General features: G+C 31.3%; 2 protein-coding genes across 5 annotated transcripts; both read left to right on the forward strand.

Moving 5' to 3' along the window:
• The first annotated feature begins 5517 nt into the window (after positions 1-5517).
• LOC107639571 (UvrABC system C protein) lies at positions 5518-7531 on the forward strand. The gene is made up of 5 exons (XM_016343110.3): positions 5518-5656; positions 5821-5917; positions 6913-6974; positions 7058-7119; positions 7198-7531. Exons 2-5 carry the CDS (start codon positions 5841-5843, stop codon positions 7213-7215), a joined length of 219 nt encoding a protein of 72 aa, XP_016198596.1. The 5' UTR covers positions 5518-5656; positions 5821-5840; the 3' UTR covers positions 7216-7531.
• Positions 7532-13873: 6342 nt separating this feature from the next.
• HCC1 (electron transport SCO1/SenC family protein) lies at positions 13874-23206 on the forward strand. 4 transcript variants are annotated; one of them, XM_088485471.1, is made up of 8 exons: positions 13874-14315; positions 19876-20024; positions 20218-20409; positions 20561-20651; positions 21205-21417; positions 21864-21953; positions 22076-22208; positions 22848-23206. In XM_088485471.1, the coding sequence occupies exons 2-8, from the start codon at positions 19890-19892 to the stop codon at positions 22954-22956; spliced, it is 963 nt and encodes a 320-aa protein (XP_088341597.1). In that variant the 5' UTR covers positions 13874-14315; positions 19876-19889; the 3' UTR covers positions 22957-23206. The 4 variants fall into 4 exon arrangements, with proteins under 4 accessions (XP_088341597.1, XP_088341598.1, XP_016198597.1 ...); XM_088485472.1 differs by lacking the exon at positions 22848-23206 and adding an exon at positions 22336-22546; XM_016343111.3 differs by lacking the exon at positions 13874-14315 and adding an exon at positions 17853-18200.
• Positions 23207-23840: the final 634 nt, after the last annotated feature.

Genomic DNA, 23840 nt, shown 5'->3' on the forward strand with positions numbered 1-23840 from the left:
ATCATTTGCTGTGAATTTACTAGTAAGATATAGTTCCTCTCCAACCATAAGACATTGGAGTGGAATCAAACAGATCTTTCGATATCTTCATGGAACGGTTGATATGGGATTTTTTTATCCCTATGGATCCAAGTCACAATTAGTTGGCTATACATATATTGGATATTTGTCTGATCCACATAAAGGGAGATCTCAAATAGGATACATATTCACATATGGTGGTACAGCTATATCATGGAGGTCCACGAAACAGACGATTGCAGCAATATCCTCTAATTATGCTGAAATGCTAGCGATACATGAAGTTAGTCGCGAGTATTTTTGGCTGAGAAGTGTGATCCAATATATTCTGTCATCATGTGGACTGATTGATCAGAAGATAGCTCCAACTGTCCTGTTTGAAGATAATACAGCATGTATTGCTCAACTTAAAGGCGGATATATCAAAGGTGATAGAACAAAACATATTTCTCCCAAATTCTTCTTCACTCATGATCTTCAAAATCAAGGGACAATTGATGTCCAACAGATCCGCTCAAGTGATAATCTGGCAGATTTATTCACAAAGTCACTCCCAAAATCTTCTTTTGAAAGATTGGTACATCAGATTGGGATGCGCCGATTTCGAGATATAAAATAATGTCGGCAAGAGGGGGAGATTGTACTCTTTTTTCCTTGGTCAGGTTTTTTTCCATTGGTTTTTCTTGACAAGGTTTTTAATGAGGCAGTCCCTATCACTAAATGATATTGTACTCTTTTTCCTTCACTAAATTTTTTTCCACTGGGTTTTTCTTTAGTAAGATTTTAACGAGGCAATAATCCTAAATGGTTATTCAAGGGGGAGTGTTGTGATAAGATCTTATGTGGATGCCCATTTCCAATGTAACTTGGTTTATCAAGGATGACTCTATTTATTGTAGTTTGAAAAATGTCATCATGTGCACCTATAAATAGAGGCTTAAGCCTCTGAATAAAAATACACAGCAACAATAAACATTCTCTTCTTTCTTTCTACATTATTAATATCTCTCTCTTTATATTTCTTTATTTTATTTGTTACCTCTTCCTTATTTATTTATTTAGTTATTTTATAACATAATCTACAATAAATTAATTTTTTATCTATCGCCTTGGAGAATCCTATGAAAAACAAAGAAAAATCGAACCGACAACCAGCATGCAACCTCACTTACTGCGACAGATGTTATGTGACACGTGACTATCACAACGCCCCACGCTAGGGGAGTTCGTGGTGCGGTTTGGATCAGTTTTGAGTCAAAAACTTATCCGATCTGATCGGTTTATGCATACATGATAACACCATGGTTTATAAATGCCTCATGGATAACATATCATATATTGCTCTGAATGATGAGCACGGGAGTTGAAGAGTGTGTGGTGATTTGTATCCACGATAGTTGCCTTCTTGCGACGATGCCTCATAAGAAGAAAAAGAATCGTTGTATAAGCTACCCAATGAAAGAGTAATTGGTAAACAAATGATATTTTCTTCTAGCATATATGGTCTTTTATAGTGGTAAAATAAAAATGGAAGGAATAAAATTTTGTATTTTTATATTAGGAATAGAATTTGATATTTATCCTAATAAAATTAAATAACTAATTAGTTATAACTCATGTATTTAAATAAATAAAATAAAAATATTTTTAAGAATTAATCAAATCAATTAGTTGATAAAAATAATTAGTATAATTGATTTTATTTGATTTATTAAATTTAAAAAAATAAATTAAGAAATTATTGATTGAATTAATTAGTTGAAATAATTGATTGAATTAATAATAATACACGGGTAATTGAAATAGTTTACATACAGATTTTTCAAGTTATTATTATTATTATTATTATTATTATTATTATTATTATTATTATTATTATTATTATTATTATTGGATAATGAATAAGAATTAGAATTATATCAATATTTTTGAAATTAATATAATTAAAATGACTAAAAATATTTAAAATCAATGTGCATTATTAATATCATAAGATTTGATCATTTTATGATTAGAATCAAATATTCTTATCATGATTACCACGACCGGTGCCATTATCATATTATTATTATTATTATTATTATTATTAAAAGTATTTTCAGTTGATATATAATTGATAAGTAGTTTAATAATACATTAAATATTGATTTGATATAATTATAATGAAGATATATTTCTAAATTAGTATAATTATGTATTATTCATTAAATATTAATTATAATATAATTATAATAAAGATATTTTTTATAAAATAATTTAGAATAGAAAAAAGTGCTTTCATTTTGGAGGAAAAACGGAATCACGAAAGATCAACACCTCACCTTCATTAGTTGGGGGAAAATCCAGTTTTAGTATATTAAGTAGATTAATATTAATAAATATAAAAATCATCCAAACACTTTGATTAAAAGTATGAGTGGTTAATTATTAATAATATTTTTTTCATAACAAAAAGTAAAAATATAATTATTCAGACTTAGATTTTAGAAGAATTAACGTTATAGGTAACAAATGATCTATTTTATCATGCATATTATAATTTAACAAATCAAACTAACTGATATAATGAATTATAATTAATTAATTGGTATAAATTATAATAGATTATATGATATTCAAAAAAAAAATGAATAAGAAGAAAATAAAATGAAATAGAAGAGATAGAAGACTATAATAAAATAAATTCAGTGTGAGATTTTTTTTTTATAAATTTTATATCACATCCATTTCAATAATAATAAATAAAAATACGTCAACTTGATCGATATCTAAGAGAAAATGATGAAATAAAATCATAACACAGTTCTAAAGTAAAATCTTAAATCAAACCATAATATCATTGCACAACACAAATTGAAAGTAATTTTACACTACAATATACCACACAAACAGATAAATGACTTAAGTTTAAATACGAATTTTTTTTTATTTATGCATACATGATAACACCATGGTTTATAAATGCCTCGTAGATAACATATCATATATTGCTCTGAATGATGAGCACGGGAGTTGGAGAGTGTGTTGTGGTTTGTGTCCACGATAGCTGCCTTCTTACGACGACGCCTCATAGGAAGAAAAAGAATTGTTGTAAAAGCTACCCAATGAAAGAGTAATGGATAAACAAATGATATTTTCTTCTAGCATATTTGGTCTTTTATAGTGGTAAAATAAAAATGGAATGTATAAAATTTTGTATTTTTATATTAGGAATAGAATTTGATATTTATCCTAATAAAATTAAATAACTAATTAGTTATAACTCATGTATTGAAATAAATAAAATAAAAATATTTTTAAGAATTAATCAAATCAATTAGTATAATTGATTTTATTTGATTTATTGAATTCAAAAAAATAAATTAAGAAATAATTGATTGAATTAATTAGTTGAAATAATTGATTGAATTAAAAATAATACACAGCTAATTGAAATAGTTTATATGGGGATTTTTTAAGTTATTATTATTATTACTATTGAATAATGAATAATAATTAGAATTATATAAATATTTTTAAAATTAATATAATTAAAATGACTAAAAAGATTTAAAATCAATATGCGTTATTAATATCATAAGATTTGATATTTTATGATTAGAATCAAATATTCTTATCATGATTACCATGACCGATGTCATTATTATTATTATTATTATTATTATTATTAAAAGTATTTTCAATTGATATATAATTGATAAGTAGTTTAATAATGCATTAAATATTGATTTGATATAATTATGATGAAGATATGTTTCTAAATTAGTATAATTATGTATTATTTATTAAATATTAATTATAATATAATTATAATAAAGATATTTTTTATAAAATAATTTAGAATAGAAAAAATACATTCATTTTAGAGGGAAAATGGAATCACGAGGAATCGACACCTCATCTTCATCAGTTGGGAAAAAACCCAATTTTAATATATTAAGTAGAAGTAGATTTTAGACAAATTTTTGGATAAAATTGTGAAATTTTAAATTTTATATTAGTTTATAAATTATTAAGAAAAAATTTAAGAAGTCAATGGATAGATATATTCTTTTATTAGTAGCTATGATTTTTTTTTATATTTAATTTAAATTTATTCTCTAGATGATGTATTTGTTTGAGGTTATAGAAACACTTGATTTACTCTAGCCAAATTCTATTTCAAAAACAATAATAATTGTCAATTTGACAATGAAGTAATTAAGGCTTTTTCTTTTCTTTTTTAATTTAATAAGGTTATTTTTTGTTTTAAATATTCTGTCTATTATAGTCTTATTTAATTATTTAAATTTTATATAAGTTACTAATTATTCGATACTTTATGATACGAATATAAAAGAGAATGTATTGTATATTTTTTATTTTAAAGTAAAAATTCTTAATAACCGACATAACATATTACTCTTGAATTGGTCATTTTTATTATTTTTATTATTATTGATTCTTTTTTTTTGAATGTGTTAGTTTTTTCTATCTATATTTGCAATTTCTCTGGGTGTCTCCTTGAGTAAAACAAAAGAAAAATACAATTATGAAGTGAATGTAAGTCATATTTAAATTGTTAATTGGTGTGAAAAATAAAAGAGCACTATTAGTGTTTAAAAAAATAATATAATACAATTTAATATAAATTATGTACTATTTTAATTTTTAATATTTGGATTAAATAACAGAAAATTTAAAACATCATTTATATTTTAATAGAATCACTTATAAATAACAACGTAACATAATATTTTATAGCATTTTTTTAATAGCTATCTTTTTTGTTTGCTTAAAAATTTTCATATACTTTTTCAAACAATATCAATGCTTTTTTATTTTTTATACCAAATAATATTCTAAATATATTTTATATTTATGTTATTATACTATTCGTTTATCTTGCCTACGCAATGCGCGGGTATCTTGCTAGTTTAGAATAGAAAAAATACATTCATTTTAGAGGGAAAATGGAATCACGAGAAATCGACACCTCATCTTCATCAATTGGGGAAAAACCCAATTTTAATATATTAAGTAGAAGTAGATTTTAGACAAATTTTTGGATAAAATTGTGAAATTTTAAATTTTATATTAGTTTATAAATTATTAAGAAAAAATTTAAGAAGTCAATATTTTTATTAAAATTTGACCAATACTTAACCAGAAAAAAAAAATGAATAATTCTCTACCTTAAAATAAAATTTTATACTATTAAAAATTCTATTGATCGCTAATTGATATTTACAAATCACAAAATCTACCGACTCCTAACACTCTTTAATTATTAAATTTAAATATTTAAAATTATATATTATATTTTTAATAAATTTATTTTATATTTAATTAAATTGTAACTATGATGCAATTCCAATTGGATAATTGAATCGTAAATCCATCACTTGATCGGTTTATTAACCGATTCGGTTATTGCAACCTTACTCTTTGAAGCTCACGCCTCCTCAAAACCGCAATTAAATCGGCTTGACCGTTAAATTTCTTAGATGGTGGTTTAACGGCTTGATGTTTGGTTCGGTTTTCAAAACCTTACCATATAAAACTCGGTTTAATTAGGCGCCAGTTGCATAATCTATTTCTAGACTCTTCTTTTCTCCCTTCTCCGTCTCCCGCACCAATCCATCTTCGCATCAAGGTTTGTGCCTTCTAAACCCTAGTTTTCTCTTTTCAGATACCGATTTCCCTTCTCAAACCCTAACTTTGTTAGGGATAATCGATAACATGTAGTTTAATTTATGATGCTTAAAAATGGTTTTGCTTTAATTTTGGGGGTTATTGTTTTGTTTCAATCGATTGCAGTTTGAAACTGACCGACAAAAATGGCCGGTGGGAATTTTATGCACAGAGTTATTTCATACGTTGTGAATGAGGTTGTTGTCAATGGTCTTGCCAACAGGTACAAAGAAGTACAGCCACTTTTTTCTTCTTTTAAAAAAATGATTTTTTAGTATTCCTTTTTTTGTTGAAGGAATTTGTTTTTGATTTATGAGGTTGTAAGTTGTAAGCTTCTTTCTCTGGCCGGTGGGACAAATCTGGTTCCTAATTGGCTCGTTCCATTGAAGCAAGATTGAACCTCAAATTCCTGAGTTTTTGTTGTCTCTGTGGGAGCATGTTTATTCCACTGGAAAATTTTAAAGAGTTTGAGATATTTTAATACATATGATATTAGATTATGTTTATGGTTATGGTGGCAGCTATCCTTGTGTTATAATTATCACCCTGTCTGAGAATTGCAGTGCTAATTGCTACCACTGCATGCAATTTAAAGCCATTTAACCATCTATATACCAGTGACAATAGGTTTATAGGTGATAGGTGATACGGGTTGTTTTACCTATGCTTCTTATTGTTGTGTATGAATCATATTGATGTGATTTGAGCAGAGAAGGAAAGCCATATTTGTTCTAGGATTGTTTTATCTTTTAAAACTCTTATGCTTTGGATGAATTGAATTGGAAAAGAATACGGAAAAAGAAAAAAAAAGGAATCCAAATTTAGTAGACAACCAACTATTTTATGTGCCTGAACTGGAAATGTCCCTTGACCCTTGGGATCATCCAGCTATGTATCGCTGGTGCATACCCTCTCAGATTTGCTTAGTTTTTTCAGGTCCCAAAAAAAAATGGTTAAGACTTTAGACTGATTAGTGAAGTTAAAAACATTCTCTGGAGATACTTATCAGTAGACAGCTAAAGTAAATGTATCAATATTGATGCCGAAGATGATTTGTGTACACTTGAAATGATTCTGCTGAAGTGATGTTTCCAGCGTTTATATTTGTGGTTTTGAAGTTTGTTTTATTGCTTTAGGAATCTTCTGTTGTGTATGTAGTTCTTGTTAGCCTCTTTTCTATATGTTCTCATGTGAATCTTTGATTGTGGTTCGTTTCAGCCCTGCATTTCAGAGGTTTGCGGTAAGGACATCAAAGCAAATTGAAAATATTTCGAAACAAGGTAACAGCAAAGTAATTATAAAATAATAATTATTCGCCCTCATGAACAAATTAGCTTCATTTTACACTATATGTTTTCTGCAGCTGTTCAGAAAAGGCAAGAGTTAGCGGAGCAGATCAAGGACATCTCGAAAAATATGGAAGATGTATGCAATCCATCACATATTAAATTATGCACTAGCACCACTTTGCTAATGATCTAACTTTCTCTTTTTCGTTTGCAGTCATTCAAGAGCCGCTGATTTTGTTATTCTTCCTAAATTGCTGAAGAAAATAAAGGTGGTGATTTCTCTTTGCCAAGGATTTTTTATGAAGACTAAGATAGAGTGTATGTAAATTTCTTTTGTAATTGACCTTTGCCTGGTTGGTTTTTTTCCCTTTTTTTCCTCATGATCTGAAGCCTTGTGTAATTGCCTGCTTCTAGTTTACATGGCGAACCAGAAAAACAGCAGGATTAGGATATTACGTAGTTTATGATATTTTGGAGCAGCATACTGGGCAGCTATTTCTTTCAAATTGTAGAAGATTGATTACAAATAATATTGGAACTTGTGTATAGTTGTTCCTTCTTTACACTTGCCCCAATGGGGAATAGAATGCTTGAACATTACACTGTTATAAATCACCACTATCATTATAAGGAACATTACACTGTCTAGTTGCCCCAATAAGGAAATTTTCTCGTTACTTGACTGAAGAGGGGGCCAAATAAATGAGGTTACAATTAGTCCAAATAAAACAGGAGATAAGAAAACAATTGGTTAATCAACTAAAAGAACACATTGATTTCCCCTAGGCCCTAACACTTTTCTTCTTGGCAACGTCCCTGATCACAGCAATAGCAACACCGTGGAAAAGCAACACCACAACCATTATCGCTACCATGAAACCATATGATGAACAAGAATTACTTTCAATCCTTCAAATGAAATGGTTTTAAGAATATTTTAAAAGATTGAACTTTTACATTTAAAAATTATATTTTCATCATCATAATTTATAACAGTCTCATTAAATATATTAAGCCAATAATACTTACAACATTTATGTTTAAATTTTTTTCTTAAAATGTAAATATAAAAAAAATTACGAAACAAACACAAAAGATAAAACATAAATCTGAAGTAAAAAAAAAAATTACACATGAAATAATAAAAGTGAAAATAAGGTGAAAGTAAGTTGAAGAAATGCTTGTATCTGTCTCAAATGAAGGAGAGGTATTTATAGCAAAAAAAAAGATAACATTATAATTTGTATTTTTTTTTAATAATTTGTTCTCCACTGTAATACACTATTACAAAATGGGGTTAATTACCGATTCAATACTTGAAAGATTCAGCCGAAATAATCTTTGAATGATTTGAAAATACGATAAAAAAAATTAATAAATATTATTTTTTTGTAAGTAATAAAAAAACTTTTATACTTAGCAAACGACTTATCCATTAGATCTAGATTTTTGTACTAACATTTGAATAAATATTTAGAATGTGCCACAAAAATTTAGAACAAAATTTCATTTCTAGATTTTTCTTTTTATTTTTTAAATAAATGTGATAATTCACAATAATTTTTTTTATTTTTTAATAATGATTGCCAACATTTACATTAAAATTGAAAGAATCAAGATAGACAGTGACAGAGTTTAACTAAGGTAATGGGGCCATGACCTCCCAAATTTTTTTATAAAAAAGTTAGTAGTAATTCTTCAAAAAATAAAGAGTAGTTCGATTGGCTAAAATGCTTTATTATAATTTAGGGTACCCAGGTTCAAAATTAGGTATTTTTTATTTATTTAATTTAATATTATTTTATATATTACTGTTTATTTAATTTAATTTTTCATATGATAAAAAAATATTAGAATATTCAATAAGTATTGATTATTGTATTTGTATAAATTGATAAAAAAATCAATAAATATTATAAATTTTAATATTTATCCTTCTAATTTTTTTTACCTATTTTACAGGATATATATTCAAATTTTTATACAAAATAATGATGAAAAATCAAAGAATTGATGCATTTTTTAAGAGGAAGACTAATATTAAAGAAGGAGAACATATAATTTCTACAATATCAACACCTATAAATAGTTCTTCTACTTTAATGAATCACGAAGAAAGTGAGATACAACCTTCAAAAATTCAAAGAGTTGCATTAGATGAGTTTGACCTTAAATTTTTATATTAAATTTTTTGTCCCCCCAAAATTTTGTTTCAAGCTCCGCCACTGAAGATAGAGATGAATTGAAAAATTGAAATTGAATTGTAAATGCTTATTGTAGTTGTTTTGTGTAAACCACAATGGACATATAACTGCTATATATATAAAAGCTGTTATAACTGATACAAGTTAATTTATCTTGCTGTCAAAAAGCAAGTAGCTTGGTTTTTTGGTTTTCTTGCTCTATTCCCTTATCAGCCCCTGCAAACTCATGGATGTTCGAGGAATAACCTTGAGTTTGAGTCGAAACCAATCAAAACCAGCCAGGGACAACGGTTTGGTGAACAGATCCGCAATCTGATCCAAAGCAGAAATGTGCACTATGTGAAGTCTGTTGCTATTGACCCGGTCTCTGACATAGTGGAGGTTTAACTCAAAATGTTTAGTTTTGTGATGTAGTATAGGATTGGAAGCAAGTAAAACAGCACTGATGTTATCACAAAAAAGTGTTGGAAGAGTGGTAATTGGAATGTGCAACTCAATGAGTAAGTTTTCGAGCCAAATGAGTTCTGAATCAACTGCTGCTAAGCCTCGATATTCTGCCTCAGCACTGGATCGACTAACAATTCCTTGCTTCCTACTAGACCAAGATACAAGGTTGTCTCCAAAATATACACATTAGCCACAAGTGCTGCGTCTATCATCAAGATCAAAGCCCCAATCCGAATTTGAGAAAGCATAGAGTCGAAGATTAGTGCTAGGATGAAATATCAAACCATGATGAGTTGTTCTAACAAGATACCTGAGAATTCGTTTGACACACTGCCAATGTATAATAGATGAATTATGCATGTATTGACTAACCTTATTTACAGAAAATGCAATGTCTGGTCTAGTAAATGTAGCATATTGAAGAGAACCAACAATTGATCTATAAAGAGATGGGTTATCAAATGGTTTACCAGCAGATGCAGTAAATTTTAGAGTTGTGATTATTGGAGTAGGGACTGATTTACATCCCTTCATATTAGCTTTGTCAAGAAGATCATTAATATACTTACATTGAGAGAGATGATAAGAACCAGATGACAATTTATGGGCTTCAATACCAAGAAAGTAAAAGAATTCACCAAGGTCTTTTAACGAAAAAATAGTATGAAGTTGGGAAATCAAATGGGAAATAGCAGTGGGACCATTACCCGTAATCAAGATATAATCAACATAAACTAAGAGATAAATGACAAGCTTGCCAAAGTAGTGAATGAAGAGAGAAGGGTCAGACCTGGTGTTGGTGAAGCCAAATGTGGATAGGGTAGCTGCTAATTACAAAAACCAGGCCCTTGGGGCCTGTCTCAAGCCATATAGAGCTTGATTTAATTTGCAGACTTGACCAGAGTTGGAAGATTCAAAACCCGGAGGTTGTTGCATATAAACCAACTCTGATAAATCGCCATTAAGAATGCATTGTTAGAATCAAACTGTCGAATTATCCATTTCTGAGTTAGTGCCAAAGTCAGAATTACTCTTATAGTCGTAGGCTTAATGACAGGTGTAAACCCTGATTAAAATCGATTCCTTTGATTTGATGGTTGCCTTTAGCAATAAGCCTTGCTTTATATTTCAAGTTCCGACCATCTGGATGTCGTTTAATGGCATACACCCATCTACAACCAATGATTTTACTGGTTGGGGGTGGAACAACTAAAGTCCACGTTTGATTTTTGGAAAGAGCATGCAATTCTTCTTTCATGGCATTCGTCCAGTGTTCAAATTTTAAGGCAGTAGTAACAATTTTAAGAACATTTTCATAATAATCAATAAATGATGAAGTATTAACAATAGTAGAATTTAATTTAGGCTTAGAGATACCACTCTTTGACCGAGTTTGCATAGGATGAGAATTTGGTTTTGGGGGATGAGGAAGCTGAACCGGAGTACCAGAAATTGGTATAGGTGTAGAATGTTGAGATATAGGTTGTGCATTAAGAGAAGAAGGCTCTAAAGAAGGGGTCCCATGTATATGTAAGGAAGAAGTGGATGGCAATGGAAGAGATGGGGTTGGTGAAGCAGAACTTGAAAGGGAAGAATTAGAAGAATCAGTGGAAGTGGCATGGTGAGGAGTATCAGTAACAAAAGAGGGGGAATTGGCAAAATAGTATGAGGATATTGAATTTTGGTAGGTGAGACAGTATTGTGGCCAAATATAGAAGAATAAGGAAATATAAACTCATCAAACAAAACTTGTCTACTAATAAAGATCTTACCAATAACCTCCATACACTTATAGCCCTTATGATTTGTAGCATAACCTAAGAACACACATTGTTGAGATTTTAATTCTAATTTATTATGTGTATAAGGTTTAAAAGAAGAATAGCAAGCACAACCGAAAACTTTTAAGAAAGAATAATCAAGCAATTTGTGATGCAACAGTTCAGAAGGGAACTTATTAGAGATATTGGAAGATGGTAATCGATTAATGATATAAGTGACAGATAGAAAAGCATCATCCCAAAACTTTAAAGGTAGTGATGCTGAAGCAAGCATTGCAAACTAGTTTCTGTGATATGGCGATATTTGCGCTCAACCCGACCATTTTGTTGTGGTGCATATGGGCAAGAAAATCTATGAGCAATGCCATTAGATGATAGGTAATCAGTGAATGCAGAAGAAAGATATTTCCTTCCATTATCACTATGAAATGCTTTAATTTTTAAACCTGTAAAATTCTCCATTAGACATTTAAATTGCACAAATGCAGCAAAAACCTAAAACTTAGAAGGCAGCATATAGATACATGTATAGCGAGTGTAGGCATCAATAAACACAACATAATAGCTAAAACCATGAAAGAATAGGGGCTGGTCCCCAAACATCACTATAAATCATGTCCAAAGGAGCATGAAACTGATAGGAATCAAGAGTAAAAGACAAATGATGCATTTTTGCTAAGCAACAATCTTTACAAAGAGAGTTAGAAGATGGAACAGTAAATAGAATATTGCAAGTTCTTAGTACAGTAACAACAGTTTTAGGTGCTGTGTGTCCTAGTCTAGAGTGCCAGAGCGAGTAATTATCAATATTAGTATGAAAAGCTTTTGGTGCAGTACTAGTGGTTGATCTTGAATTATGAAGAGCTACATTTTCAAATTCATAAATTCCAGCTTTAGGAGCACCTGGAAGAAGAATCTGTTTGGTTGCCTGATATTTGACACAGCAAAAATCAACATGAAAACTCAAAAAAGCATGCATTGTCAGTAGTGAATTTCTGCACACTTACAAGATTATGAGCTATATCTGGTGCAAGAAGTAAATTATTCAAAACAAATTGTTTATGATTATCAAGAGAATAAAGATTTGCATTGCCAATATGAGTAATACAGGTATCTGACCCATTACCTAACATAATTTGTTCTTGGCCAGTGTATGCTTCTGCTTCAAGAAAGCTGGATGGATCATGTATGACGTGATGAGAGGCACTAGTATCTGAAAACTATGAAGCCTCAGAGAGAGTAGATGGTGTGGCAAGATAATCCCGAGGGTTATGATAAGATGGAGGTGGTGGAGCTGGCATAGATGATGATGCAGAATTGGGGGCATTAGAAACCAGAGGTGACTGTTGATAACTTGGATCATATCTGTGGAAGCAAGAAATGGCAATGTGGCTAAATTTGCCACACACTTGGCATTGAGGACGATTTTGTTGAAAAGAACCTCGGCCCCGCGAGAGAATCGTCCGCCCCTTCCTCTGCCACAATTAAAACCTCTAGCAGTGCCTCGTGAAAATTGAGAAGTGGCTTGTGTAAAATTGGCTTGGGGAAGGGATAATTGAGTTTTTCAGAATCGTGCAAGCATGGTTTCATGCCTAAGAAGCAGGGTTTCTACCTCAATCAGAGACACAGACTCAAGCGTAGGTGCGATTGAGGAAATGTACATTGCATAATCCACATCAAGACCTTCAGTAATGGCTTCGACATGATCTTCAAGAGAGAGTGGATGATCCAATGCAGCCAAAGAATCAACAATTGATCAAATGCGTTTGAGATAGTCAGAGACAGTCATTCCTTACTTTTTGATAGTTTTGAGTTCTGCTTTAAGTTGTTTAATTGTGGCTTTTGTTGATTTAGGGAAATAATCTTGAATTCGATCCCATAATTGATATGCAAGTTTGCAGTCCAACATCTTATTTCTGAATGAGATATCCATTGATTGAAGGAGCCATGATATAAGAAAGTGGTATTTTGTAGTCCAAAATTTGTATGTTGCTGATTCTGTTCCTGCTAATCTTGCAGCATCAGAATTGAATCTTGCTGGAACATGGTCCTTGAAAAAGTGATCACCGAGTTCATCTATTATATATTTCTAATTTTACAACCAAAATGTGTCATTCTCTCGTTATAATTGAAATTAAATCTTTTCCTTCAAAATTAAGGAGAATTCTTCTCTCTTCCATACTAATTTTACAACCAAGATGTGCCACATGTCACTCTCTCACAATGTTTTAAAAACCAGACTGAATTGACCGGTCGAATCAGTTCAACCGGAAACCGACAAAAAAACAGTCCGATCCAATGTGTAAAACCACAAAATAAAAAACTGCTCAAGAACCGATGAACCCGCCGGTTATCGGCGGGTCGGACCGGATTGGAATCCGGCCGATTTACAGAAAACGACGTCGTTTCCTTCCTTGAAAGGCACAAAGCACGCGTTATCCCCCATTCCCCCTTCTCCAACTCCTTCCTTCAGCAAAGAGCAAATTGCCCTAGCCTCCACCAAAGAAAGCAAACCCTAGCCTCCACCAATAGTTGTCGCCGTCTGTCGGAGTGAGAGACTGCTGCCGCCGTCCATCGCATTCAAGAACTTCTGTCTTCGTGCTCTCGGGCCTCTCGCCGGATCCTCCACGTTGGGTGCTCGCATCTCGCCGTTCTCCTCTGTGCTCGGCTGCTCGCGCCTCCCTCCGCCAGTGAGTGCTCGAGCTGTGCGTGTTGGTTGCTGCTCGTCGTCCGTGGTTGTCTCTGCTCGATTCTGCCTCCCAGTCTCACTCGAGTCTTGTCTCAGTCACTGGCATCTCGTGGTTCGTCTGTCTCGTTGCCGGCGGCAGAAGCAACTCGTGGGGTTGTCTCTTGCTTCGTCGCCTTCCGTGGGGTGGTTGCCGACTCGCCGTCGACCGTTGGTGAGTCCCTGCACCATCCTTCCCTGTTTTCTCTTTTTCAGATTTCCCTTCTCCCTGTATTTTTGCATGTTGCTGAATTGCTAATTAAATTTGCCTTGTTGCTAATCTAAATGTTACTGTAAATTGGGACTTTACTTGGATTTGTTAAATTTGTTGCTGTAACTTGAATTTGTGGCTGAATTTGTTGCTTCCTAGTCACAGAATCAGAACAGAATACTTAGTTAGTGCTTTGTTGATTGGCTTTGCTCACTGATTGTTGCTGAATTGCTAATCAAATTTGCCTTGTTGCTAATCTAAATGTTACTGTAAATTGGGACTTTACTTGGATTTGTTAAATTTGTTGCTGTAACTTGAATTTGTGGCTGAATTTGTTGCTTCCTAGTCACAGAATCAGAACAGAATACTTAGTTAGTGCTTTGTTGATTGGCTTTGCTCACTGATTGTTGCTGAATTGCTAATTAAATTTGCCTTGTTGCTAATCTAAATGTTACTGTAAATTGGGACTTTACTTGGATTTGTTAAATTTGTTGCTGTAACTTGAATTTGTGGCTGAATTTGTTGCTTCCTAGTCACAGAATGAGAACAGAATACTTAGTTAGTGCTTGGTTGATTGGCTTTGCTCACTGATTGTATTTGATGAAAAATTTTAAATTGATAACTTTTAAATTTTAAATTTGCACCGCCTGTTACTGATTCACTGTTCCTTCAGTACTTTTTGTTGTTGTTAATCATTGTGATGAGCTTTATTAAAATTGGGTTGAAAACTGTTGAATCTTTTTTCATTTTTCATTGTTCTTAACTTCTGTTCTTATTAAAAAACTTGCTATTGGTGATCTTTTGATTTATTATATGCTTCATGTTTTTAATTTCACTCTGCTTCTAGGCTTTGAAATCAGTTTATGATAACTGTGATGCAATTATTTAGTTGGATATCGGATGTAATTATTGAGTTCAAGAGATTGAGTTTTTGATTTGCAAGGTGATTTTTGGTTGATTTTTTATTTAATTTGGTAATGGTGTTTATGATTGGGGTTATTTCAATGCATATTTGTATCTGTGTTATTAGTCAAAGTCATGTCAAGGCCATGCAAATTTATTCAATGTAGTTAAGCATTATTTGCCTAGTCCAGTATGTATGCTCTCTGGTTCCCTAGAGTAAACATTTTGTGAATTCATGAATATTATAATGTTTCTTGGAGACAAATTCAAGGGGGAGCACTGTATAATCTCATGTTAACAACAGAGACAAAAATTCACCTCACTAGACTACATAATCATGCATCTAAGCTCATATCTATTTCCAGTTAGTTTGTAGTTTTGTACTATACGTGATTTGTACATATCATCGTAAAAGAAAAAATAACATTGGTTACAATTGTTTGCTGAAAATGTGAACTTAAGTCATGAAAGTTGTTTGTATAATGTGAGATCTCAATGAATAAGTAGCTTTGCATTGTATTCAATGATTATGTTGTCTGAATGATAGTGTTGTCATGAGACAAAAATGGGATGAGTTATATTTTAGGATGTTTATTTATAATTTATTTATTATTTTATTTTAAAACGGTTTTTTTGGTTGAATCACGGTTAGACTGGTTGGACCAATAAACTAGTGAACCAGTAATTAGAGCGGTCGATAACCGGTTCGGTTCTCAGAACCTTGCTCCCTCATTGCAATTGAAATCAAATATTTCCCTTCAAAATTAGAGAGTTCTCCCCACCTCCTTCTTCATTTTTCTATCTCTCTTATTCCTTCAACCACTCTATCTATTTAATATATTATCATCAATATCAATTACTAATTATTCATTTTAAAATCAGAATGTACAACATGACATTCTTTAATTGCATTAAAATTAAAATTGAAATATACCTATATTATTATTATGTATCATATATTACTATCTAATTTAATAATCAAATGTATCACATGACACTCTCTTATTAAAATTGAGAGAACATATTTTTCTCTAAAATTAATAAACTCCCTTCTTAAATTCTCTCATCTACCTCTCTCTATTTTCTATTTCTCTCTACCATTTTCATTCTATATATAATTTATATTTTATATTAGTAATTTGACAAATCAAAATATGTCATCTGATATATTTTTATTACAATTAAAATAAAATATTTTCTTTCAAAATTAACATAACTCTCTCATTCTCACTTTCACTCTCATTCTTCATCTTTATCTTTCTCTCTCTTTTCTCTTATTCTCTAATTTTTCTACCTCTTTGTTTTACAGAAAATAAAATTAAACAAAATAATATAATTTAAATAAAAAATTAGACTTTTTAATATTAAAATAATAACTAAAAATTTTGTTATTTGATTTTTTATCTATAGAGATTTTGGTCTTCTTAGCCAGAGACTTTTGTCAACCTATGACTTTTTTTTTGGTAAAAGTAGTTTGATTTTATAAATTTTTTGCGACATGCATAATCTATATTATCAGAACAAAGTGATCCGTAATTTTCAAAAGTTTATATTCTTGTAATGTTATTACGGATAAAAATACTAGTTGTCACTAATGATGTGAAGAGCAAGATGTTGCTAAATCTTGAATGATTTTTCATCTAATTTATCAAGAAAAGGCATGGTAGGAATAGAAAAATGTGTAGTAGTATTAATTGGAACAATAGATCCTATGAGATCCGAACCTCAGCTCTTCATATCAGAAAGAATCAATATAGAGATGAATTGAGAAATTAAAATTGAATTGTAAATGCTTATTGTAATTGTTTTATGGAAACCACAATGGACATATGACTGTTATATTTATATATATAGTAGCTGTTATAATTGATACAAGTTAATTTATCTTACTGTCAAAAAAAGCAAGTACTTTGGTTTCTTGGTTTTCTTGTTCTATTCCCTTATCAAAAATTTTATCTCTAAAATTATTTTTTTAAATATATATTTAATATTTAAAATATTTTTTGTCATGTTTTAAATTTTTCAAAGATTTATGCATAGTTAACATCTTTTAAGATTTACTTTTATGAGCAATATAAAGTTATAAACTTTTGGTGCTATTTTGATAAGGGTTAATAGTCAAATTAGTCTGAAAAAGATAAGGCATTCTTTAAATTTGTCACTAAAGATTTTTTCAATCAAATTGCTCCTTTAAAAATTACGAATTAATCATATCTGTCATTCAGTTACTCCACGCATAATTTTTGTTAAAAATTGATGATATAAAATATTAACTGATAGTATATATGACACATAACATATTCAATTGGACGTTAACTAAATATGTTTAAAAAAATATATCAGTTTAGTTACTAAGTTATATTGGGAATAAAATTATTGTAATTAAAAAAAATAACGAAATAAAATTTGATAAACATATGTAATCAATATCTAATTAAATATATCAAATATTATATATGTTATTAATTAATATTTTATAAGATTAATCTTAAAAAAAAAAACTATTAATAAAGATAAAAAAATTAAAATAAATTTAAAAATATCTTATTTTTTAAAAATTAATTTAACTGTTAACCATTTAACCTAATAATTTACTCAAAAAAAAAAAATCCCCTCGCTCCCTCCTCGCGCGACACCGACTCCCAGACCCGGAAAGCCCTAATCCTCCATCTTTTCTCTCTTCTTCAAGCTGTGTTGTCGCCGCCGTCCCCACTGCTCCAGCGCCGTCGCAACTCGTCGAATCATCTCAGACGCGTCGCCTCTATTCCACTTCCGCCGCGCCGCCTCTGTTCCGCCGCGCTCCAACTATTCTCTGTTCCAGTTCCGCGCCTGTGTCTTCTAGTTTGAGTTCCTCATCTGTGCTCCCTCTCTCTCGTTGTTTGAGTTCCGGGCCTCATCTATTCTCCCTCTCCCTCTTCTGTGTTCGAGTTCCAGCCCTAGTGGAAGGTGATTTTTAGGTTTTTTTCCTTCAATCATCACTGTGTTAGATCTCTTTGTTTTTGAGCTTTGGTTTTATTTCTGGTTGGGATTGGTGATCTGAATCTTTTTCTTGGAAGTTGGTTTTTGGTGCTTCCGTTTTCAAGTTGCTTGCTGCTTCAACTTGAGGGGATTGTGAATTTTGTTTTAAGCTGTGATTGAAGGTTTCTTTGTTTGGGGTCTTCACTTTCCCAGTGATGGTAGTTACCACTATGTGTATGGAAGCTTAGCCTTTGATTCTTTGAGCATACACGTATGAAGTTATTGTTTTCAGCAATGGCCATTCTCATATTTTTCACTTTGTTGATGTGTTTTAATTGTTCCTATTGGTGTTGTGTGTTGATGCTGTGTTTTAATCGTTCCTGTTATTGTGATTTTTAGTTCATGTTCATGCTCATGTTCTTGTTTTATTATAATTTGTTATAACTTGTTAATTGTTTCTGGCTTATAATTTGTTAACTTGTTGGGTTGCTGTTTATAAACTTATAATTGTTCTTGCCCTTGTTCAATTCATGACGATCTTGTATAATTTGTGTCTGATTGATATTTTTATATATTTTTTAGTTATAAATGATAGTATCAATCATGAAGCACTTGTTATAATTTTGTTATTTGACTTCTTGAATTTGTACTTGGATGAATTGATTACATTTTGGTTAATATAGTACTTTCAATTTAGATTATATTTTAAGATTTATATTAAATTGTAATTATATTTTATTGTGTTTATTTGTATATTTTTTTATTATTTTGTTATAAAATAGTTATTCCAATTACATTATAGTTGAACCTATTGAATTAATAAATCAGTAACTAAAATAATTCGATTTTCAAAACCTTAAGGGTGGGTGATCTATATAACTAAAAGTCTAGAACACTGCATATCTTTTGTGGCATTATTTGGTACAAACTACGAATATCACATTTTTGTAACATTTTTTTAATTCTTCCTTCTTGTAATCAAGGTTTTTTTCTTTATTTATTAAAAGTAGCGTTCTCTCTTACCATAAATAATTTAATTAGACTTATTATCTATTTAGTCTACAATAAAATAAACAAATATATTACAATTTAAATATGACAAAAATTAATGCACTCATATATTTAATAAATAACAATGTTATAATTGTGTGTATAAAATTATATATTATTATTATAAATTAAAATTATAAAATATATAATATATAATTATAATTTTATATGCATATATATTATTGAGCCATTTTATAAACTCATGAGCTAATTTATTTAAACTCAAACTTGATTTATTTAAATATAAATTCAAATTCAGGCTCGAAATTAATTTACAAGCTCATGAGTTTAGTTTATAGAATTGGTAACGAATTAAATCAAGCGAGCTTACGGGTTAGTTTGACTTACTTCCGTTCTATTACCTTCATTCTGATAGGTGTTGTGTTCTGTGATCCTTTGCTACATTGTTGAGTTGTTATTTCTTCAATTGTATTTTAAGTTTGTTGTGTTTTATTGGTTTGATTAATTTCTGAATTCTTGAACCGTTTCTAAACCATTGGTTTGATATTTGGTTCGATTATCATATTATTCATATCCTTGCTTAAAACTCTTGTCCCGTAATGTGTTCAACTCTTTAAAGAGGTTTAAGGTTTGGTTTGTGCTACGCACACAGATTTCTTTCATCCAATGGCGTCCATGCTTTCTGCCAAGACCAACCACTTTCGTTACGCTGCTCGCATTCTTCGAAACCATGGCAGACCCACGTCGCTCTCTCCACCGTTCTCCCATCATGTTTATCACCGTTCAACTCACCCTCACCTGGTTCACTTCAATTCCCTTTCCGTTGTTTTTGTTTATGATTATAGAAAATAAAAATTGATTTTTATTCTTCTGTGCTCCAATTTTTTTCCTAAAGTTTGTTTTATTTGGCTTCCAAGTATTGTTGTTCTTATTCCATTTGAAATGGGTCAGTTCCCAATTTTTTATTTGTGTTGCTGTTCTTTTGAGTTTGTAGGTTGGGAACCAAGGTTATGGTAATGGGTACTTGATGTTGTATCAGAGGCTTCTATCGGGAACTAATGCTAGTAATGCTAATGAAGAAACGCCAGCACAAGGTGCCTCTGAAAAAGGTAATTCTGGTGAAGAAAGAGAGTCTGGGAGCGAACGAGATCAGAAAAGTGATGCTGGGAAATCAGTTCGTGGATCGGTGTGTATCTGAAGTTGATTTCAGTGATTCAGATCTCGTTTTGGTTTTTTCCTCTTACGTATATTCAGTTGATGTAATGTAAGGTTATTGCATTGTTTGATTCATGTTGCTATCTTAACTTGTGAGCTGACATTACATTTGGATCTTGCAGCCTGTTTCTTGGTTGAGTTTTCTTTTGCTGGTTGTCACTGGAGCTGGATTGGTAGTATACTACGACCGGGAAAAGAAACGACATATTGAAGGTAGATTACTATGGTGAGTTGAGCATTTTTATGATTGTGCATGTTGATGTGGATGCCATTTGCGAGTTGTGTCTCTGTTAATTGCATATTCCTTTGCATTCAGGGTTGAGCCATTATTTGAGCATGTTATCATACGTGAGGTGGTTAAAGGAGATTTACGCATAAACAATTTCACTATAGACATGATACGTGATAGGATTCAATAGCGTCGTTTGATCCATGTAGTCTAACACCACCTAGTGGGGTAAGGCATTTGTTTGTTGTTTGTTATCATATGATTGTTCAAGGGCTCCTTCAGAAGAAAGAAAGCTTGGCATGTTTCTTTGTAAATTCTTTTTATGAAGCCTTACACCATAGTATTTTCAAAACAAGCTGCAGGGTGAAGTTGGGTGCATTACATATTGTCCCAGACCTTTTCTTTTCTTTTTTTAACTATAGGCAGTGTAAAAAAAGATCAGATCAACTAGCTTCATTTCTGTTTGCATTTAATCTGATTCTGGAGTGCGGTGAATAATTTTCTTTCCATTTATTGATTTAACTTTTGTTGCTGCAGAAATACGTACTGCTTCTGAGGCAGTTAAGCAGGGACCTTCGGCAGGAAAAGCTGCAATTGGGGGGCCATTTCACCTTATCAACCATGATGGGAAATATGTAACTGAAAAGGATTTCGTGGGCAAATGGACGCTGTTATACTTTGGCTTCACACATTGCCCAGATATCTGCCCTGATGAACTAGTGAAGTTAGCAGCTGCAGTTGATAAAATAAGTAAGTGTTTCTTGTTGGTCAGGCTGGTTAATGGCAATACTGGTGTTTCATGTTATTCTGAAATAGAAAATTTGAAAAATATGCTTTAATCCTAAATTTGTTTTAACGGATTCATGAGATATGAATTCAATTAGTATCTCAAGTTTACCGGAGTTGCAACAGTTTAATGGAAATAGCCAAACAAATCAAGTTAGAAGTGCTTACATGAAAGTTTGACTTTGTCGGGACATACCAACAGCCACTTTTTTCCACCACCACAGCAACTATGTTGATACTTGATACAGTGTGTCTTGTTTCTTATGAGATTGAAGACTAGTTATGTGGCATGAGTTGTCAAGATTAGAAGGCCGCTTCTGAAAGCTTGTTATTATTTTTTAATCTTCATTTTTGATCTTGTCAACAATGAGTTTATAGATATATATATACATCTGTTTGGTGCCTTGCAGAGGCGAAAGCCGGAATTGAAATTGTACCAGTTTTTATCTCTGTTGATCCTGAGAGGGATACTGTTGAACAAGTGCGGGAATATGTTAAAGGTACCTGCATCAAACTCAAGTTAACCTCGAGTTTTGTTGCTTCTTTTTTACTTTCTATTTTTTTCATAGATAAATATTGCTGAGTTCTAGTTGTAATATCATTGTGGGAATTTGTTTTTCAGAATTCCATCCATCATTGATCGGGTTAACTGGTACCCCAGAAGAAATAAAAAGCGTAGCCCGTGCGTATCGTGTTTATTATATGAAGACAGCAGAGGAAGATTCAGATTATCTTGTTGACCACTCCATAGTTATGTATGTAATTTCTTTTACTTCTTTTTATCACCAGAAAACATATCTTATTGCCTATATATCACATCTCCTACATGTCTCGGATTACTCATGCTGTGTTTATATGCTACCTGTTTGTTTGTGAATTCAGAATCTTTACCATGGAAATGAAATTCGGGAATGGCCTAATCTTTGACATAATTCTGTTAAATGGTGGACAGTGATGATTATGGAATTAAGGTCTCTAATACGCAGCATGATGAGTACTATGCACAAATGCACTCACTTGTGCACACACAGACACCGTTTTATACATCATATTTTGGAACTTGAAAACGCATGCTACCTGACAAATGCCAATAGCGTGCACCAAATTGAAATAAATAAAACTTTGAATATTAATGAGTTTCTATTTAAATTTAATAGCATGGCGTTTTGACATAATTTAGAGAGCATTTTAGCCATTTGTTTAGGATGCATATCTGGAAATTTCATTTTCATGCTACGTATACCATTGGTTCTCTTTCTGATTTTGCTTCTTGTTTACTTGTTATTTGTGCATAATTATATTTTATGTGCAGTTCCATCTGCAAGATTATATGGCTATTATGATAGATAATTCCTGTTAAATAATGAATATCTGATAACTTGGTAATTTTGTAGGTACTTGATGGGGCCTAACATGGAATTTGTGAAGTTTTTTGGCAAGAACAATGATATTGACTCTCTTACTGATGGAATAATCAAAGAGATAAAGCAGTATAAGAAGTAATTCATCTCATTCTATTAATACATCCTTTGGGGATAAATTGTTAGAGCTTTTGGCTTTAAGATAGGACATAGAAGATTACACTACCAAATCTGAATATACTTCTAGAGATTTGGTATGTTTTAAGAGCAGCAATTCAATTAGTGTCATTGTTTTAATGATTGATATTAAACTCCAAAAATGAAATCACGGAATATGTGAAATCTTGGGGTCAGTTTTAATAAAGCCATGGTTTATACTTTGGATTTTGATTCATGTGCTCAATTATTATGTTAGCAAAAGTGTTTTGATCCAAATGCATAACAAATGCAAATAGACATCGAAAATGAATTTGACGAACCCTTGAGAGAGTGGTCTAGTGGATCTTTTATTCTTGTGAACGGATTTGAATGTGAAACCCTTCGTCATGGCCTCATGGGCAAGGGCAATTATTTACCCCTTGATTGGAATTTGAATGTCTAAATGGTGGGATAATTAATCATCTTTGACTTATGTGAAAAAAAAAAGTTTTACGTGCTTACATTGGATGCAAGACAATTTTGAAACGGTCACTTTGGATTTGATTATTGATGATCTGCATCAATAAAACGTGGTTGATTAGTTGAACCTATTTATGCGTCATTTATAGCAAGGTAAGTTATAGTTTGGTGACAATTTTGCTTGGAATTTGAGAGGCCTAATTTTACATTTGGAGACCCTGGCACATTAGTCCTTCAATTATCGGGTCAAGAAATACTGTAAGACAAAAAAAGCATCACACTTGAACAACCTTTAAGTATTGTAACCGATCCGTGCTTCACCCTCTTGAATCGGCTTTTTCCTTCTCCCTTCACACTTTGCATGGAAAATCGGCAACAGTCCCACCGTCGCAAAGAACAATGAAGAGA

Source organism: Arachis ipaensis, chromosome B4 (assembly GCF_059453495.1).
Source record: "Arachis ipaensis isolate K30076 ecotype BB chromosome B4, ASM5945349v1, whole genome shotgun sequence".
In the NCBI taxonomy this organism is placed as follows: domain Eukaryota; kingdom Viridiplantae; phylum Streptophyta; class Magnoliopsida; order Fabales; family Fabaceae; genus Arachis; species Arachis ipaensis.

Bases quoted from the DNA above. Each gene is read 5' to 3' on its own strand.
- LOC107639571 (XM_016343110.3), top strand. From the start codon at position 5,841: ATGGCCGGTGGGAATTTTATGCACAGAGTTATTTCATACGTTGTGAAT. The intron at 5,918-6,912 runs GTACAAAGAAGT...GGTTCGTTTCAG, and splicing joins GTCAATGGTCTTGCCAACAG to CCCTGCATTTCAGAGGTTTG. The intron at 6,975-7,057 runs GTAACAGCAAAG...TGTTTTCTGCAG, and splicing joins TGAAAATATTTCGAAACAAG to CTGTTCAGAAAAGGCAAGAG.
- HCC1 (XM_088485471.1), top strand. From the start codon at position 19,890: ATGGCGTCCATGCTTTCTGCCAAGACCAACCACTTTCGTTACGCTGCT. The intron at 21,954-22,075 runs GTACCTGCATCA...TTTGTTTTTCAG, and splicing joins AGTGCGGGAATATGTTAAAG to AATTCCATCCATCATTGATC. The intron at 22,209-22,847 runs GTATGTAATTTC...GTAATTTTGTAG, and splicing joins GTTGACCACTCCATAGTTAT to GTACTTGATGGGGCCTAACA.